The sequence below is a fragment of the Macrobrachium nipponense genome, chromosome 18 (genome assembly GCF_015104395.2).
Source record: "Macrobrachium nipponense isolate FS-2020 chromosome 18, ASM1510439v2, whole genome shotgun sequence".
Taxonomy (NCBI): domain Eukaryota; kingdom Metazoa; phylum Arthropoda; class Malacostraca; order Decapoda; family Palaemonidae; genus Macrobrachium; species Macrobrachium nipponense.
The window spans coordinates 89,478,723-89,500,087 of NC_087211.1; the positions used below are offsets into that span (position 1 = coordinate 89,478,723).

The window sequence follows — 21,365 nt, forward strand, 5'->3', positions numbered from 1 at the left end:
CCCTAGAGACTTGAGTGTTCGAGCAATAGCTCAGGAATGCTGATATGCCTTTTTCTCGAGGTGGTGTGACATTAAAATCCTTACCTAAGCAGCTCAACGCTCGTCTGTCGTTATGGGCGTTTGTCGAAGGTGCCTTTGAAACTGGTTATGAGTGGTTTCTGGGCGTGATCAGTACGTGTGCGAGTTCGTGCATTTGTACGAGCTATGTCCGTTCATAATAGCATGTAATTGGCGAGAACCATAGAGACTGTCACGGGGAGAGAAGGCAGGGCCAGGATGGCCTCTGCGAACAGTACTTTTGTTTAGTGAAGTGAAACTGGCTGAAATGATTAAGAATGACTGTGTTTTAGCCAAAGGTGTGGCTTGACTGTATTTTTGATATTTTGTAAAGATGTTCTATTTCATTTAATCTTTTGACTTTTTATTTACAATTGTGTATCCTTACCAGTTTGTTCTCCTGTTTTTTAACAGGCGATTCTAGTAGAGGGAACTATTCTAGAATGGGGGAACTATAATTGGAGAAGAGAGGGATTATTCCTTGGAGAAATGGTGTTGACTAATTACTGTGTTGACTAAACTAATGTTGGTGTTAGATTAATTACCGAGGGTTGTCTGAGTTATTTGGACTTTGAGTTAACATTCCATTTAATCATGCTGTTAAGAATCTGAGTTATTCAGTTAATACTTTGCTTTTAAATAAATGCATATTTTTGTAAGTTCCGACTCTGATTTGATGACCTACTGAAATGGAGGGAAGGTATGACAAGAGAGAGAGAGAGAGAGAGAGAGAGAGGAGGGGGGGGGAAGAGCTGTAGGCTGTCAGGAGAGTGAGAGAGAGAAAATGTATTGCCAACTACCAGTTTTCTTCCACTCTGGCCATTCGCTACCAAAATGAATAACGAGACAACAGGGGTTCCAGCAAGACAACAGCTCACATGATCAATTTATTAGAGACATTTCGTGCCCCAAGACATTGGCACATCATCAGTCTGGAATAAAATTTATTCTTTTAAAAAAAACATTAAACTAAAGTAAAAAGTACAATCCAAAAATATGAATTATTGACAGAAGCTTATAAGTATTAGAAGACTACCTATCAGTTCAGAGAAGAAGAGCAGAATGACTAGAAACGTGAGGACCGACCGAACTACACTTCTAATAAATTGATCATGTGAGCTGTTGTCTTGCTGGAACCCCTGTTGGAATGTATAGCTGTCTGCCCGCTGTCATTATATATATATATATATATATATATATATATATATATATATATATATATATATATATATATTAGGGCTTGTGCCTTGTATGATAAGGCGCCCTATGAGGTAATGTTAGACTAGCGATAATATTACGCTAAGTCGGTTGGTATTGCACTTCCATCTTCAATGGAGTGTCTGGGGTTTGTAGATCATTTACGAAGTCGGTATTTATCTTGTTGGTTATGACGACGATGTGTTAAACTCATGGTGAGGAGTTCTTGTAGAAAACACTAAGTATGAAAAATTATATATTCTTCTGAAGTTTTACATGCTGAAGATCAGATATGATTGTACAAGTCTTCTAGTAACGATAGCTTGATCGCTTCTGCCAATGATGATGGCTAATCCTATTCCTCTACATGATAAAGCTTAGGTAAAGAGGTACAGGTCTTCTAATGACGATAGCTAACTCTGTTCTCCCTGTCTACCATCTCTGTTACAAGTTATGAAGGAACAGACAGTAGTTCGAACATATGAACATACATACAAATGACATAGTTTCATACGAACACACAATCAAATGAGACACGCTACAGATCACGTAGGCCGTTTGAATTATAGGTCGGGGTAGTTGTCTCAAGCAGGGAGCTTGGACTGTTTCAAAACAAATGAATGACCACAGATGACGGCATGACAACTTAGCCTACATACTTATTGTATACGTCATCTTTAGCGTCTCCAGTCTGATCACATTCCTGCAAGCAATCTTTTATATATATGGGACTAACATTCCATATTTTATTATGTAAACACTTACATTAGCTCGGTCAGCTACCAAAACCAGCTACTGAATATTACTCAAACTTGACTTGCATTTGACTTATAGGAGTGTGATACAGACACTATGTGAATATATATATATATATATATATATATTAGTAAATAAAAATTCATGGTGTACATGAATTGATTCAAGTAATAAAATATAAAACAATGATATTGGTAAATAATAGTGATCACGGATATATAATGATACAGTTTTCACTTCATCTCATTAAGATACTATGCTACAGAAAATACTAATGTACTCTGATAATTGCATAGAATGAAGATTAACATGATAAAAATCATATTTTAACTGATAAAAAATTTCATATATGAATTGATAAAATTATTAATGTTTATGCTAACTGTTATATATCTGATTTTTTTCAATTAATCAATATACTAACTCATATAACTGCAGATATTGGTAAGATAAAAGGTAACAGATTGATTATAGGCTACCTGATTTGTTTATACATATGTATATGGATTCATATAATTATGATTAATATATGTGCACTTTAAATAGATTCCTATTGCGTACACGCAAAGATATATTTAGATTCTGTTATTTATGATCATTTATATAAGATCCTAGTGCGTACACGCAAAAAATATATTTCGATTCTGTTATTTATGATCATTTATATATATAGGATACATGATACTTTATATATAGGATACATGACCGAGGTATACTACTTCACTTTTAACTAGCGTTCCCCGAACAACTTTTCGTCCATTACACAGTTCCAGACAACCACCTATGGCCCAATGAAACGGCCTATTATCACAGGGTTAAAACAAGGGGAAAATTTGCCTGGGGCGTGGGGGAACAAAATTCTATATTGCGCTCATACTTATTCTCTGCATCCTGAGCTACACGATTACGTTCGCGATGAATAGATCATCCCAGCACGATGTCCTTCGCCAGCAAAAGTAGAGTTGAATATCCTTCGGGTCGTAATTGTCGGAAGTATGTCCCATTTGTAGTCGATTTCGACAGCCGCCGGAGCATTCCGCATTAAAACGAGATTAACGACGAGATACGGTTGTCGGTTCGAAGAAGTCCATGAAATTCCTTTCACATTGTAGGCGGTTGTTACTTGACTGTAGTCGTCCGCTGCGACGAACGATTTTTTGAAGTTGCGAGGTGAAATTCTCGTACTGCAGGATACTGTAACCAGGTTCCATTAATCAGCCTGCAAGTGAAATTATACTTGTCACAAGGCAAAGTAAATTCAGACGACATCAAATACAGGGAGGGAAGAGAGCCATTTAGACCAGACTTAACCCACATGAGTTCGTTGATATTTTGGAATTCAAAAGAGTCCGCTGTACAAACTTTTTTATCCATTGCATTAACAATGAGTGAACTTATCCAGGTCTATGATGACTGTAAAAATATCCATAATTATAACAAATAAACAGATATCAATACAAATCTCAAAGAAAATTCGATCTTACTGGTAGTAAGTTACTAGACAAAGAAGTGGAAAACGGAGCTATTTGTAAGATTGCCAGGCAACATAAGAGTCAAAGAGAAGATTAATCATGATTCTGTATTTCTCTATGCTAACTGAAATTAAGTTGTGATAAAATCTGATCCTATGTGCCCTAACAAAAGTTTCATATTCAATTTTCTCTGTGCGCATCCTCTGAGGTTAATTTTAAAAACTTTATTAATAGGTAGGAGATGCAACGAAAAAAACCCACTATGTAACTAATTTCTAAATAAACTTTGGGTTTTTCAAGAAAATGTAACATTTTTTCATTTTCCCATGAATGTGATTTACCTGGATTGTAAATAAGCTAATGTTGCAAGTAAATAATCCATATCGTGATACTTCTAAATGTCTATGAGTTCGAAAAAATTAATTCATTTTGATGTTATAGAAATTCTATTTGCTTATTTTGTTATTAATTTTAAAATGATTGCAACTCCTTAGCTAAAGTTGCATTGCGCGACACCGATAGACACTTGTACCTAACGTCTGCCTTGCCCATGAGAAGTTCGGGCTAAGCATTCCTTTCTCCAGTCAATCTGTTTTGCAAGCAGAGACGACACACAGATGAAGCCTGTGTAAGCAGATTATTGAGGTTAAAAGGAACAAACAAATGCTGATACGGCAATGATGACGTCGTCACTTGGCGAGGAGATTGCTCTCAGCCAGCTAAGAGTTACGTTACTTGCTATAATAAATACGACTTTAGGATAAATTTTTTGTTTTTAATACTCGACCCACATGAGAAGAATGTCTGAAAAAAAAACAGTACCAAATTGAACAATATATTAGTTTCATATTGGGAAAACTGCATAATTGTAATTATGTTAAATTAAATATTCCTTATTCAAAAACTATATGAAAAAGGTTTCCATACAAATTTCTATATATATTATTAGCCCTGTATAATATTCATATAGGATTATTTCATAGATAAGATTTTCACTTCTAGACTTCCTGACTTTAAAATCTCTTTTATTTTATTTTATTTATTTTATTTATTATTATTTTATTTATTTATTTATTTATTTAATTTTTTTTTTTTTTTTTCATTGACTACCGAATATAAATCACCGGGACAGACAATATGTCAGTAGGTTTTTGATATGTGTTTGAACTTTTAGCTTATTTGTCATTACTAAAGCGTTAAGTTAGAGTTCAAATCTTTACGCATATATATTTTGGATATTTAATTATCTATGGTTACGTTTTGCTTATTGATTATATCGTGATTCCTTTTTATTATAATTTGTAACCCTTCCGACTTCCTTACGGAGTGTATTATATTGACTCCACTTGTATCCATATTTATCTTATTTTTTTTTTTATTTATTTATTTATATATTTTTTTATATATATTTGATAAATTAATGGTTGGCTTGAATATGTGAAAAGTGTTCTAGCGGCGTACCGTATAAGGCTACTTGCGGCATCAATACTATAGATACAAGATATAACTGATAAAGGTATTTAAAACGCGAGAACCGCTATAATCCAGTTCGGATCCAATATCACGAGTTGTAACTCGTAAGACATTGACACTTCCTATTAATTATCCGGTATTCTACCAAACCGATTGACTCTGGGTGATAAAATATATTATTGGTTTTCTTAATGGAAAGAATTCACACAACGTGTTAAGGAGATTATTATTGATTTACACCACCCGAGTCACAGATTATTATGTGTTGAATTCCATATTTACTGATTTAGCACTCATAAATATTCCTAACGCACTCAATTGCGGTGTTTGTTTTTTAGTGCTATTAATTCTATATAACGTGTCAAGGAAACTATTAACACTAAGAATGTTTATTTGCTCTGTCAGACTCGTAACTTTGTTAATAATTCTACGTATATTTCTTTCAAGGATTGATTTGGCACGGGATAGGCCCTTAAACTGACAGGTGTCTTAGTGTATCCCTTGTTTTCATGACACGTGTTACAATCAGATATGTGCTTTTTATATCTGTAAGCATTGTAGGCCAGTAAAACAGTGATTTTGGCTTTCTGTGACATAGTAGGGAACCCTGGATGACGGAATGCAACCAGTTTATGACGATTGGTATGAAAGAGATTATTATTACTACCTGGTCGTTAGTCTCTGCTGTGTTCTTCGGTTTTCCTCGTCACGGTCCTACATATAATATTACATTTGATTACATTATTCTGTACACATACTTTAAATATATTTTTTTGCTTTAGGGTTTCTGCTCGAAGTGTTTATTGTTTTTGCCTAGCCACTGACCCTGTTTCCGTTTCGAAGTATTGTTTTGGTGTTTATTGTTTTGCTTATCGCTGTTGACACTTGCTTTGTTCAGTTTGTAACAGTTCTGCGCTACCGACCCAGATATTCAATGCTCGCGATCTCTTGGGTTAAGGAAATTTCTTGTTTAGATACGGTTTTAACAATAGGCACGGATGTTTCTATATCTTTTAGTCCAATAAGGGTTCTTTGCTGTATGGTGCGGGATTGCGGGATAATGCGTCAGCTATGATATTTGCTTTCCCAGGTAGATATCTTATCTTGGCTCCAATAACCTGAATGATCATTTGTCACCGAGTTCCTTGGACTGTGATTAAAGCCTTTGAAAAACTCGGTAAAGGACTCATGTTCAGTAAGGACTTTATCAGGATAGCCATAGATTATGAACTTAAAATGTACTAGTGTTAAAGATACCTAGCCCCTTCCTTGCCTATTACTGCATATTTACTTTCAGAGGGCTTTAGTTTACGTGAATAAAAAGCTATAGGAAGAACTGTTTTATCTATTACTGAAGTAGTATCCCTCTTACCCTTGGTCTGAGGCGTCTGTTGCAATAAAAAAAAAATTCCTTATTTAAATCAGGGATTTTTAAGTTAGGTAAGCTGCATTTTCCGCTTTAAGATATCGAACGCCTGTTGATGCTTTTCAGACCATAATAAATCTACGCTCTTCTTCGTAAGATCTGTTAAAGGAGCTGTCATGATTGAAGAGTTACATATTTACATACGATTGTAATACCCACTACAGCGCAAAAGTGCTGTATCCCCCTTTTACGTTAATAAGTACCGGAAAGTTATGAATAGCCGACACCTTACCATGGACTACTTTAAGACCTGACTAGACACATAAAACTAGATAAGCATGTTCCCGGTTTTTAAAACTCACATTTAGATATTTTTACTCTGAGATTATTTGTCTTTGTCTCTGTAGGCACTAGCTCTAGTTTATGTGAATGTACTTCCTAAGGTATTAGAAAGGATTACAATAAGATTCATCCATATAGGCATGTAGGTTATCCCCTAAAAGTCTCCAAACACTATATTGTAATTTTGGGCGCAACGTAAGCCGGAGGCATACGTAAAAATTGATAATGTCCCCTGAGGTGCTGAAAACGGTGTATGAGGTACAAATCACTTAGGTAATGGTATCTGGTAAAAGCATTTAAGTAAGTCCAAGTTGGTGAAAAAAATTTATTCTAACCTAATAGAGATAAGATGTCGTCGGTACATAGCACTGGAAACTTATCGGGAGTCGTTTCCTTGTTTAAGCGACAGATCTACGCAGATACGCGAAATCCGATCTTTTATGGCATGACATTTGAGGGAAAAATTATATGGGCTTATTTGATTTCCTAATGACTCCTATTACTAACATTTTTCAACTTCGTCATTTATCTCTATTTTGAAATTTCATTGAGAGTCTATGCGAAGGTACGTATATAGCTTTATGTTTGTCCTTAGACCGTATTTTGTTTTCAATGACATCCGTTTTTCTCCCAGATCACTCGCTAGTGGAGAAACTTCCTGGTATTCAGGTAGAGAATAAAAAAAATTCTGCTGAATCACCTCTGCTTGAATGACTTTACGGATATTACTTTAGATAGATTATCAGAGAGATTCATCCACGACTGGTTGGGCGTGATTAAAAATTAGCAACAATAAAAAATGCGATATTTATAACTTCCGTATCCACGATATGTAAACTTTTAGGGCTTTGTTCGCGGAAATCGTTATATTTCAGAGTGTCGGGAAGGATTAAAATTCATTTCCCAGCAAAGTCTTTTTACACGCACTAAGACATTCGAGGGTGCATGCTTCTCGAGATTTTTGCGTGCAAAGTGCGACTGCGGTTGTGGGAGAATTCTGTTGGGTGGGTCATTTGAACAATGTTACGATTTGAGACAAATGTATAGTTCCTTTATATAAGTTATTATTTGATTAACTGTCTCATTTTTGTTCAAACGGATTTTAATATGTTTGAAGGTTTATAGGATTTTCCTTTGATAAAACACGCCTTATTTTGCAGGATGTAAGATAATATTTTGTATACCCCTAGATGGATCTTACAATTACACTAGATACAGATCACTGTTTTTTATAACTATAGAGGTATCTGTAAGCGCTCGCTTATCCGGACTTCTCATTAGGGAAGTTCGAACAACAGACGGTGAGTCCGTAAATACAGGATATTACGTTCTACTAAAGAAATAAACAAGATATTCTAATTTTTACGGCGCGTACAGTCGGGCTTTATCCACCACTACTTATAATAACTTACGTATTAAAAAAAAAACGAAAACCTGCTTCTGATTACTTTATAAGGGGGGGGCGGTCGTGTGTTTCATAGGAAAAATCCTTTTTAATTCAAAAAGATATCGGTATGGTATGAACCAAACATCGCTTTTCCCCACACTCTGCTAGAGTCGCTTATTGTATGGAATTTGCTATGCTTTGAACACTTCGGCAGTTTTTTGACTGACCTTGACCGCTTGACTAGGGGTGACACAGTCACCGAGTTTGCTTGTTTGATTCTGAACGGGCTACTGTTTCTATTTTTTTTTTTTTTTTTTTTTTTTTTTTTGGGGTAATAATTAAGATCCTTCTCTTTATTACCATCGGCAACGTATTGTGTGTTTTTAGCATTATGTTGCTGGTTACGTATAAAGCAATGAATGACGAACTATTAGGAACTGAGGCGATTACTAATAAGACAAGTTATCACTACTGCATTCAATATTAACTGTTTGTACTTCATTCTTTGCTAAAATTTGAAATAGTGAGGGATCCTGGTCAGCGCATTTAGCCTGATGAAAGTTTTTTACAGACATGTTATTCCTTGCAATCCAGCCATATTTTTAAAGTTAAGTTGAGTCATTGAGGTTCGATATTTTATATAACTAAAAAAACTCAAGGCTAAAACTGCGATCGGACTTGCAAAGGAGCATTTATTGTCATGACCCGAAATAGTGTTACCTCTAATTTATCTAGATTTGTACGGGTGTTCCACTTGTTTTTTTGTGTGTTTTTTCAATCACTAAGGTGCTTAACGATCCTATCCATGCTCTTGTATAAATACAGACGTCCACTGCGTAAACGCATATTCACTGTTTAATATGATTTGTTACGTAAGGGATTAATAATCACCCAAAATGATAAAATTAACATAGTATATGATTATGATATTTCAGTAGAACTTCTGGAAACAGACACTCAAAGATAAAAACTCGCAGTAGCGAATCTCAATGATGTAGATAATTTCTGTAAAAAAGTAAGATTAAGAATTTCTCGTAACTTCAGCCACAGGAATAACGAAATTCGACCTGCAAAGGAAACACTCAAAGTTACTCCAAATGAATAAAAAATTGTACTTAGCTTGCTTTTGTGGGAAGTCACGGTGTTCCGATAACGCACACGGCTTGGTCCTCCTTCTCTATTTAGCGGATGACCTGGTTTGGCTTCAGTTTCCCCCGTGCGCGTTGTTTCGATGATTCGAGCCCTTGAAAATCCGATGCTGCAGACGCGTTCGGTTTGTTTCTTGGAGTGCCGGAAACGCTCACTAACGATGTTTTCTTGAATGATTCTAATGAGAGACGAAGCTTGCGTTGTCGTAGGAAAAAGGACACGTCGGTTTTGTTTCTTGAAGTTATTCACTAATGATGATACTAAGTTGCTTGAAGAATCTCTTGCTTTCGTCGTCGTTAAAGAGTTCTTGTTGTTTTCTGGAGTCGCTCACTAACGATGATACTATGTTGCTTGAAGAATCTGCTGCTGCTTCCGTCGTCGTTGACTTCTTATGATACATGATTATTATTCTGGTTTTTCTTCGTAGGACGTTGTAGAGTTCTTCTGGTACGCTGGCCACCAATATTAGGGCTTGTGCCTTGTATGATAAGGCGCCCTATGAGGTAATGTTAGACTAGCGATAATATTACGCTAAGTCGGTTGGTATTGCACTTCCATCTTCAATGGAGTGTCTGGGGTTTGTAGATCATTTACGAAGTCGGTATTATCTTGTTGGTTATGACGACGATGTGTTAAACTCATGGTGAGGAGGTTCTTGTAGAAAACACTAAGTATGAAAAATTATATATTCTTCTGAAGTTTTACATGCTGAAGATCAGATATGATTGTACAAGTCTTCTAATAACGATAGCTTGATCGCTTCTGCCAATGATGATGGCTAATCCTATTCCTCTACATGATAAGCTTAGGTAAAGAGGTCAGGTCTTCTAATGACGATAGCTAACTCTGTTCTCCCTGTCTACCATCTCTGTTACAAGTTATGAAGGAACAGACAGTAGTTCGAACATATGAACATACATACAAATGACATAGTTTCATACGAACACACATCAAATGAGACACGCTACAGATCACGTAGGCCGTTTGAATTATAGGTCGGGGTAGTTGTCTCAAGCAGGGAGCTTGGACTGTTTCAAAACAAATGAATGACCACAGATGACGGCATGTCAACTTAGCCTACATACTTATGGTATACGTCATCTTTAGCGTCTCTAGTCTGATCACATTCCTGCAAGCAATCTTTTATATATATGGACTAACATTCCATATTTTTATTATGTAAACACTTACATATATATATATATATATATATATATATATATATATATATATATATATATATATATCCCCATATATATATATATATATATATATATATATTCGCAAGAGGTTTTTTCGCCGTTAGAGGGCTTAAGTGTAAGAAGGACATAGCCCTCTTCACGCCATTTTCTGGACCCCAGGAGGCGATGGCACCCCATTTATTACCGATTGGTAGACACTTAAATATTTAATTGTAATATCCACAATACTTTCTTAACCTCTCGATATCTTCACACATTTTGGATACGCCTGTCACTACAAAGGGAAGAGTGTGAAGAAATTCTGGCGTCCTTATTAGGTTTAGAACCCGCATCCAGAGTATCAGAACGGGGTCACGTGACCTAGTTCTGATACTCCCGGCGCTGGTTCGATTCCTGCTTCGGACGTCAGAATGTCTTCACATTCTTCCCTTTGGACCACAGGCTTTGTAGTGACAGGCGTATCCAAAAAGTGTGAAGATATGGAGAAGTTAAGAAAGCATAGTGCTCTTTACAATTATAAAATATAATATTTACATACAAACGTTTATTTATAAATATGCATGTATTTATGAATCCATGCATGAATGTATGTATACTCGTGATTCGATGGCCACGTGCAGTTCCCTGCGTCAGAATGTCCCACTTGATAAACTTTCCAGAAAAACAGGCATCGGAAATATGTGAAATGTTTGCATGTTTATGAGCCACAGCAAAACATTTCCCCGTGATTGACACATTTATGTTCACCTGACAGGCGGAGAGAGACGCAGCTTCCCCGTGGGCTCTATTTTGGGATTTTGCAACCCGAGTTGCTGAGCGAAAACCAGGTCACACTTGCTATTTAAGAGAGAGAGTGAGAGAGAGAATGAATGAATTCAGCAAGAAATTGAAGACTAAAATGGCTTCAAAAATTAATTTTAAGGGTTTTAGAGCTTTAAGACACTTTATAAGAACAAACATTTGCTCTTTGTTTTACAGTTATATAATTTTTTATTTTTTTCCTCGATTGTTTATGTGACCAAAGATAAATTGTAAGGGTTCAAGAGCTTTAATATTTTTCCTATAGGAAAAATTTTTTGTTCTTTTGCTCAGAGTTGTATTAGTTTTTCATTTCGAGTTTTCTTCTTTTTCTTTACTAAAAAAAGAAAGTGAAAATAGTGACTAAAACACTCTTCTAGAACATGTTACTAAAAAATAAATTTAAAGTTTACTCTGTATAAGAATAAACATTTTTTTCTTTAGTTTTATTTAGTATTTTATCTTATTTCGTCTTTTCTTCGTTTTGTTTACGTTCCACAATTCATTATTGGAACCTCGATATGTGTGATATTACAGACTATTTTCTTATAGCAGTCTTGTTTACCTTTAAAATAATAAGCGTCTTATCGTCCTACTCACCCCCTGAACTGATGTTAAGGCCTCCCCCTTTTATTTGGCTTAACTCGTAGTTAACTCAGTTCTCAGTATTCTTGCCTATGAGCTGTTCAGTTCCAGCAGAAGTGAATGTCTGACTCTTCATATTGTAGATTAAACCTAGTATAAAATATATATATATATATATATATATATATATATAATATATATATATATATATAATATATATATATATATATATATTATATATATATATATATTATATATATAGAAACTTAACTACTTAATGTACTCATCCGTATCACCTTTATTTTTGATGTGGCTTCTTTTATTACAAACTATATTGACGTAGTATATATATATATATAATATATATATATATATATATATATATATATATATATATATATATATACTACGTCAATAGTTTGTTTGTAATAAAAAGAAGCCACATCAAAATGGTGATACGGATGAGTACATTAAGTAGTTAAGTTTCTATATATAATAATATATATATATATATATATAAATATATATATACTATATATATATATATATATATATATATATATATATATATATATATAGGTTTAATCTACAATATGAAGAGTCAGACATTCACTTCTGCTGGAACTGAACAGCTCATAGGCAAGAATACTGAGAACTGATTGTTAACTACGAGTTAAGCCAAATAAAAGGGGGAGGCCTTAACATCAGTCAGGGGGTGAGTAGGACGATAAGACGCTTATTATTTAAACGGTAAACAAGACTGCTATAAGAAAAGATAGTCTGTAATATCACACATATCGGAGGTTCCAATAATGAATTGTGGAACGTAAACAAAACGAAGAAAAGACGAAATAAGGTAAAATACTAAATAAACTAAAGAAAAAAATTGTTTATTTCTTATACAGAGTAAACTTTAAATTTATTTTTAGTAACATTTGTTTTTAGAAGAGTGTTTTAGTCACTATTTTCACTTTCTTTTTTATATATATATATATATATATATATATATATATATATATATATATATATATATATATATATATATATATATATTTATATATATATATATATATATATATATATATATATGCACATACATGCATACATACATACATACATCCACACACACGCACGTGTGCGCATGCCCAAGAGCCTACATCCCATGTTGATCCTTTTTCAGCTCTTCATCCTATAATAAGTTTGTTGCAGGTATACATAAGTCAGTCACATTCACTATTGTTATAAGTAGACATATCCCCCGTATACATAAATGCGTATGAATAAATAATACATATGCATCTCTCTCCATTGCAGGTCATGTCACCATTTGGCCAAGGGAGTGTTGATTGACAGCCCCACTTATACACGACGATCGAACTCCCTATGACGACGACGATGATAACTACAACGAAGAAGGAACAGCATCACCCTAGGCCGAGAGCATCGTCGTCCTCATCTCGCGTGGGTTACGGGAGTCAATGAACACTCCCCCCGGCAGCAGCAGCAGCATCCTGCCGTGATGAGGATGAAGAACTAGCTCCCGGGAAATCGCCCGTATCGTCATATCCTCCCGAAAATCGTCTTATCCTCCCAGGAAATCGCCCGTATTGTCATATCCTCCCGAAAATCGTCTTATCCTCCCGGGAAATCGCCCATATTGTCATATCCTCCCGAAAATCGTCGTCTCCTCCTGGAAAATCGCCCGTATTGTCATATCCTCCCGAAAATCGTCGTATCCTCTCGGAAAATCGCCCGTATTGTCATATCCTCCCGAAAATCGTCGTATCCTCTCGGAAAATCGCCCGTATTGCCATATCCTCCTGATGAATCTCTGGTTGCTGTGATCGGATTCAGTTTTGATTTACTACCTTTTTCTTTCTATAAGAAGATGAAGGCCTAGATACATTTCTAATGATTAATTTTTCTTAAGAAGATGAAGGATTAGATCAATTGATTATATCTTTAAAGAAGATGAAGAATTAGATACATTTTTTATTATTAAGTTTTCTAAGAATATGAAGAATTAGTTACATTTTCAGTTATTACTTCGTTTAAAAGATGAGGATGAAAAATCGGGATTTGCTATTGCTTTAGTATGACAGACTTCTGTCATTTTTGATGTATAGCTTTTGATACTTGAACTGTGAGATGTCGATTCTAAGTTTCTATGTGGCGTGTCTGTGCAGTGAAAGCAATGTCCTTTCACAAAAGTGAGAGTTACTGAAAGTTACTGAGGCATAAAAGGATAGTGTTTTTGCGAGTGTCTTTTTTCCAAAACAACGAATGGAATCAGTAGATTCTAATTAAACAGTAATGGAAAATCTCGTCTTCTTAGCAAGCCAAAAAGATTCCAAACCTAGGATATCCACCACCTAAACTAGTGACAGTATAAAACTTTCAGACGAGACCCATTTTTGTTTGATAATTCATAAACATGACATCCCTCAAGCGCCTGGCATCTTCTATTCGTCAGATTAATTTAAGGAATCAGTAGTTATTTTTGATACGTTGTCCTGAATGTCCGATACTGAAATCATCGAAATCATCTAAGCGCAGCTCTTGATGTATCATGGATCCTGCTACACCATAGACGCCCATGGATAACATCTCCTTCTCCTCCGACCCTGGGCTGTGCCCCGGCTCTCTGTGCCCTCTGAAACCCAACGGTTTCAAGACCCTGGGAGTGCCCCTCGACGGCGGGGTCAACATGGTGGGCGAGGAAGTGAACCCGTTCACCAATCAGCTGGAAACGATGTTGATGGGGTCCGTCTACCCGAGCCACCCCAACCAGTCCCTCCGCTGGCCGGAGATCATCACGATCCTGCAGGAGACCAACCAGAGGAGCTACCTGGGCACCGCCGCCAAGGTCTCCCTCATCAGCGTCTACGCCCTCCTCATCACGGTGGGCATTCTGGGCAACCTGATCGTGGCCTTCGTCATAGGGCATCGGCCCGAGCTGAGGACGGCGCGGAACGTCTACATCATCAACCTGACGGTGTCCGACGTGAGTATGTGCCTGGTGTGCATGCCCTTCACGATGGTCAGCCTCCTGCACAAGAACTGGGCCATGGGCAACTTCATCTGCAAGCTGGTGCCCGTCCTCCAGTGCACCAACATCCTGGTCTCGACGGCCACTATCGTCGCCATCGCCGCCGACCGCTACCTGACGATCGTCTGCGTCCAGCGGAACAAGAACGCCCGAGTCTACGTGCCCTGGTCGGTGGCGGCCATCTGGCTGGTCTCGCTGGTCTTCCCGCTGCCCCTCTTCGCCTACTACTTCGTGGAGGACGTGACCTTCAAGGACTACCTCCTGTACCGGCGCTGCGTCGAGAAGTGGTCGTCGCCGGTCGTCAAATACGCCTGGAACATCACGCTCATCGTGATCCAGTACATCATCCCGATCCTGGTGCTGAGTTTCGTCCACGGCCGCATCCAGAACTACCTCAGCAGCCACCAGATGTCGCAGCGCGACGCCCGAAGGGCGCAGCGGGAGATCGAGAGGAACCGGAGAACAACGATCCTCCTGACGTCCATCGCGGCGGCCTTCGCCGTCTGCTGGCTGCCCTGGCATGTAGTCAACCTCCTGGCGGACTTCAACTACGTGGCCTTCTTCCAGGAGCCAGAGTATTTCTACGTCGTCTTCGGCTCCTGCCACGCCATCGCCATGAGCTCGGCCTGCATCAATCCCGTCCTGTACGGCTGGCTCAACACCAACCTGAGGGAGGAGCTCATGCAGGTCATCCCGAAGTTACTCAGGAAGGTCAGTTAGTTGTTCATAGGCCGTTATCCATAAATTGTTTTTCGATGGTGTGTCTTGTGTCCCGTAACAATGCTTGCATGGGCCATTTTCCAAAATTTGTTTTAATATGTTGATTACTTATTTTAAAACAGTGAGAAACTATTATTATTATTATTATTTTATTATTATTATTATTATTATTATTATTATTTTATTATTATTATTATTATTATTATTTCATTTTCTAAAACTTATATTAATATATTAGTTGCCTCTTCTAAAATTCTCCTATTATTATTATTATTCTTATTATTATTATTATTATTATTATTATTATTATTAGTGCATTTTCTATAGTTATTTATGTTAATAAATCCTTTGCTTCCTCTAAAATTCTCCTATTATTATTATTATTATTATTATTATTATTATTATTATTATTATTATTATTATTATTATTATTATTATTATTATTATTAGTTCATTTTCTAAAACTTATTAATATATTAGTTGCTTCTTCTAAAATTCTCCTATTATTATTATTATTATTATTATTATTATTATTATTATTATTATTATTATTATTAGTGTTCATTTTCTAATAGTTATATTAATAAATTATTTGCTCTTCTAAAATTCTCCTATTATTATTATTATTATTATTATTATTATTATTATATTATTATTATTATTATTATTATTATTATTACTATATTAGTTCGTTTTCTAAAAGTTATATTAATATATTATTTGCGTCTTCTAAAATTCTCTATTATTATTATTATTATTATTATTATTATTATTATTATTATTATTTATTATTATTATTATTATTATTATTATTATTACTATATTAGTTCGTTTTCTAAAAGTTATATTAATATATTAGTTGCTTCTTCTAAAATTCCCGTATTATTATTATTATTATTATTATTATTATTCTGTTAAAAAGGATGGCAGAATTAAGCGAGTTGATTTTATATATTGTTTTTTCTATTTTCCTTACAATTCGCTTCTCAGGCTCAGCGATGTTTCTGAGAAACTGGCCAATATTCATATTGGGAATTTTCAAAAATTATAAATGCTGAAGGAATCTTTTATTAGAACAGGATATCAGGTCCAGCACTGACGACGACCCCTGCTTGACCTGGACCTGATATCCTGTTCTAATAAAAGATTCCTTCAGCATTTATAATTTTTGAAAATTCCCAATATGAATATTGGCCAGTTACTCAGAAACATCGCTGAGCCTGAGAAGCGAATTGTAAGGAAAATAGAAAAAACAATATATAAAATCAACTCGCTTAATTCTGCCATCCTTTTTAACAGCATTTGCCTAAAAGAGGGTCTTCTACCAAAATACACATTCTTTCGGCTACATGACCCTACCGCCCAGCGAGAACCAGGCACGAGGAGCTTCAGGAGGACCCTGCTGCAACGGCAACTGCACGCCAAGGAACAAGAGAGGGCCGCACTCGTCGAGGAAAAGGACAGCTTATACTCCGAGTGGGAGGGCCTCCGCCGTCGTAGCGACCCTGTTGCAGCCCCCCCTCGTGCCTCAGACGAAGAAAATGGCGCAATAGACAACCCCCAAGGGCGTGGACAACATGAATACATCACCGACTGCCTTCGCCGCCTGGAGGAAAAAGATGCTGAGAAGAAGAACAGGACCATAACCAAGAAACTCGTCGCCCTCAACGGAGGTAAGATACGCCTCCCACAAGGGCGCGACGAGTACATCAACCTTACAAGTCACGTCCCAACACCTGACGAAGACAAGATCCTGCGGATGGGCCTCAACTGCCACTTCATCACGCAGCCGAGGCCGATGGATAAACGCTTGGAAATTGAATATCTCCTCGATGGTATCCAGAAGCAAGAGGACCTTGGGAACTTGCGGACGACTGACGCCCTTCAACCCCTTCTGCTAGCCGAGGCCCTCACCGATCGTGGAGACTACCGCAGTGGTATCATCAGCCGTGACCTGAGAGAAGCAGCGAAGCAGTTAAGGAAGCGTGAGGACGTCACTGTACGCAGGGCCGATAAAACTGCTGCTTTCGTCCTTATCCAGACTGAGGAATACCGCCGGAAGATTGAAGAAATCCTGGCGGACTCCACGAAATTCCGCAGAATCACCAAGAACCCCGTCGACGACATCAAGCGAGAGGCCAACCGGATTATTGAAACGGTCAACGCCGCCTCGAACGCCCTGCATTTGCCACCCATAACGGGTGACCATGATTTAGGCTACATCTGTGGGAATGTTAAGACCCATAAACAAGGGAACCCCCTTCGCCCCATAATCAGTCAGATCCCTGCCCCTACGTACCTGTTGGCCAAGAGACTCAACACCGTCTTAACCCCGTACGTCCCAGATAGGCACAGCCTGAAGTCGTCGGCCGAGTTCTTGGACGCCCTACGAGCAACGCCCCCCGGAGGATGCATCGCTTCGATGGATGTAGAGTCCCTGTTCACCAACGTCCCCGTTGACGAGACCATACAAATGATCTTGGACAGAGTTTACAGGGACCCCGACACTCCATCCTTAAACATCCCAGAGCATGCCCTTCGAGCCCTGCTGGAAATCTGCACTAAGAAGGCCCCTTTTGCTGATCACCGCAACTACATGTTCACCCAGATCGACGGCGTGGCGATGGGATCTCCCCTTGGGGTCCTTTTCGCCAATTTCTATATGGGTACCGTCGAAGAGAGGGTCTTCCAGATTTCCAGGAAACCGAGGATGTATGTGCGCTACATTGATGACACCTTCGTCTGCGCCGACTCCCAGGATGAGATAGAGCAGCTGCGACGTGCATTCCATGACCACAGCTGCCTCACGTTCACGATTGAACATTGCCTAGATCGCCGCCTCCCCTTCCTTGACGTCCTTGTCGAACAGCGAGATTCCGGATTCAGCACGAGGGTGTACACGAAGCCGACGAACCTGGGAATGTGCATGAACGGTGAGAGTGAGTGCCCTGAGAGGTATAAGCACTCCACCATCAGCGCCTTTGTCAGGAGGGCCCTCTCACACTGCTCCTCCTGGAATGACACACACAGTGAGTTGGAGCGCGCCGCCCAGGTCCTCGTCGACAACGGACACACCAATCGTGCTGTTGATGAGTCAATAAGGAAAGGTATGGAAGCCTGGTACCACCGGGAACCCCGCCCCGACGTTTGCAGGAGCCCATCAAGCTTTTCTACAAGGGGCACTTCCACCGGAGGTACAAGGAGGACGAACAAGCCCTCAAAAAGATCATCGAGGAAAACGTCAGCCCCGCCGACCCAGACAGAAATATTAAGATGATTATATATTATAAAACGAAGAAGACGAGCAGCCTGGTGATGAGAAACAATCCTTCGGCGCCCCTGCAGGATCCCTTGAAGAAGACGAGTGTGGTCTACCGTTACACATGCCCCGTCCGAGGATGCCTCGGCAAATACGTCGGTATGACCTCCATGCGTTTCTCCAAGCGAATCTCCTGCCACGCCCAAGAAGGAGCCATATTCAACCACGCCAGGACTGCTCATAACAAACGGATAAGAAGAAATTATATTATCCCTAATATCACCATAATCGATCAAACAACGGATCCCCGACGTCTGCGACTCCTAGAAGCCCTCCATATAGGCAAGGAGAAACCAAACTTGAATATCACTCAAGAAACGTTTCTCCTTCCCACCGCCGCCCGGAGAGCAGTGAGCGACCCCCCCACGATGCCAGATAATCAGGAACCCCCACAGGATGATACGATTCCTGCTACAGACGGAATTCCTGACGTTCATCCCCAGGCACGCTACTGTGGCGCTCGCACGAGAGAATCCCCGAGACCTTCGAGGCGAGATCCACGGCTTCGTCCAAGACCGGCCCGACCAATGAGAATGCAACTCTAGGTCCGAGCCGCTATAAATACCGTTCCGCAAACTTTCTTGCTAGTCACTTCAAAACCGCCGACTCGTCAGAAGATGACCTACGAGAAGGTCGAAACGTCACGTGATACCAGCTATACCAGCACCAATACCAGCCCTTAAACCCAAGACGACCCCGGCCCGAACTGGACTACGCTTACGGAATAATACCAGCACTGACGACGACCCCTGCTTGACCTGGACCTGATATCCTGTTCTAATAAAAGATTCCTTCAGCATTTATAATTTTTGAAAATTCCCAATATGAATATTGGCTAGTTTCTCAGAAACATCGCTGAGCCTGAGAAGCGAATTGTAAGGAAAATAGAAAAAACAATATATAAAATCAACTCGCTTAATTCTGCCATCCTTTTTAACAGCATTTGCCTAAAAGAAGGTCTTCTACCAAAAATATTATTATTATTATTATTATTATTATTATTATTATTATTATTATTTTATTATTATTATTAGTTCATTTTCTAAAACTTATATAATATATTAGTTGCTTCTTCTAAAATTCTCCTATTATTATTATCATTATTATTATTGTTATTATTATTATTATTATTATTATTATTATTATTATATTAGTTCGTTTTCTAAAAGTTATATTAATATATTAGTTGCTTCTTCTAAAATTCCCGTATTATTATTATTATTATTATTATTATTATTATTATTATTATTATTATTAGTGCATTTTCTAATAGCTATATTAATAAATTAGCTGCTTCTTCTAAAATTCTCCTATAATTATTATTATTATTATTATTATTATTATTGTTGTTGTTGTTGTTGTTGTTAACTCAAATTCTGCATCTAATTTTCCAAAAGTTATATTACAATAGTCAAGCTTCCAAAGAATACGATGCTCATTAGAAAGAAGTAACAGAAGGTAAGGGAAAATACAGAAAGAGGACGTCACTTATTAAAAAAGAAAAGAAATAACTTAAAAAGTCGATACATAAATAGATGGGTATGCAAGAAAATTATTAAAATACAAGGAGAATTGAATATTGACCGACTACAAAATTAATAATAGAAATATAACGCGAGGTAATAATTTTCTGAACCAGCTTTTTTATGTAGTTATTGTTATGCTTTGATTAAAATTGATATCCTCAGGTAATAGCTCCCACGAATTGAATCTTCGCGTCGTGAATTCAATTTTGACCTTTTACGTGATTTAATATTATGTGAATTCAATTTTATTTTAAATTTTATTCCCAAGGAGTAAATTCAAACTTTCTCCTCTTGGCTTTATTATCAGACTGTCAGAGTCCCCTCAACTCAATTGTTCATGTCTCGTTTGTTCAGAAATGAACCCACCCCTTTCAGAAATAATAATAATATTAATAAAAAAAGTTCAATCGATTTGGAAGCATCAGTACGTAATCCACTTCCTTTCAGCTTCTTCCAAGCTGCCATCTGTCAGTGGGTGGTGTCATTTTGCTTTCAATCTACATTAAACGATTATTCTTGAATTCTATATACACACACACATATATATATATATATATATATATATATATATATATATATATATTATATATTGTATATTTTATATTTACATATTTATATTATGTATATATGTATATATATATATATATATATATATATATATATATATATATATATATATATATATATCTTAATAAAGAGGAAAATCCAATTGCTTCGTTCGTATATGATTTCTTTGAATGGGGATTGATTGATTGATTTAGGATTTTTGTAATTTATCTGGCGTTACAGCTACCAGGGCAGTGGTACTAATTAATCAGATTGAAGACCTGGATTAATAGATTTATGACTATCGATTAATCAGTTTTTTTTTTTTCATTGGCGCGCTGTTAATTTGAAATATTGTTTAAGAAATGCAATGTGGAACATTTATCAGCGTAAATTTATTGCTAGGCTTCAGGTCTAATGC

General features: G+C 37.2%; 1 protein-coding gene across 2 annotated transcripts in view; it reads left to right on the forward strand.

Annotated features, from left to right (window-relative positions):
* Nucleotides 1–21,365, forward strand: part of LOC135197324 (neuropeptide Y receptor type 5-like) — a 520,327-nt gene that overhangs the window by 441,484 nt on the left and 57,478 nt on the right. For both annotated transcript variants that reach the window (XM_064224463.1, XM_064224464.1), the window contains exon 3: nucleotides 13,099–15,544. In XM_064224463.1, coding sequence (XP_064080533.1) covers nucleotides 14,381–15,544 — 1,164 coding nt within the window. In that variant the 5' untranslated portion in view covers nucleotides 13,099–14,380. The remainder of the gene's footprint in view (nucleotides 1–13,098; nucleotides 15,545–21,365) is intronic.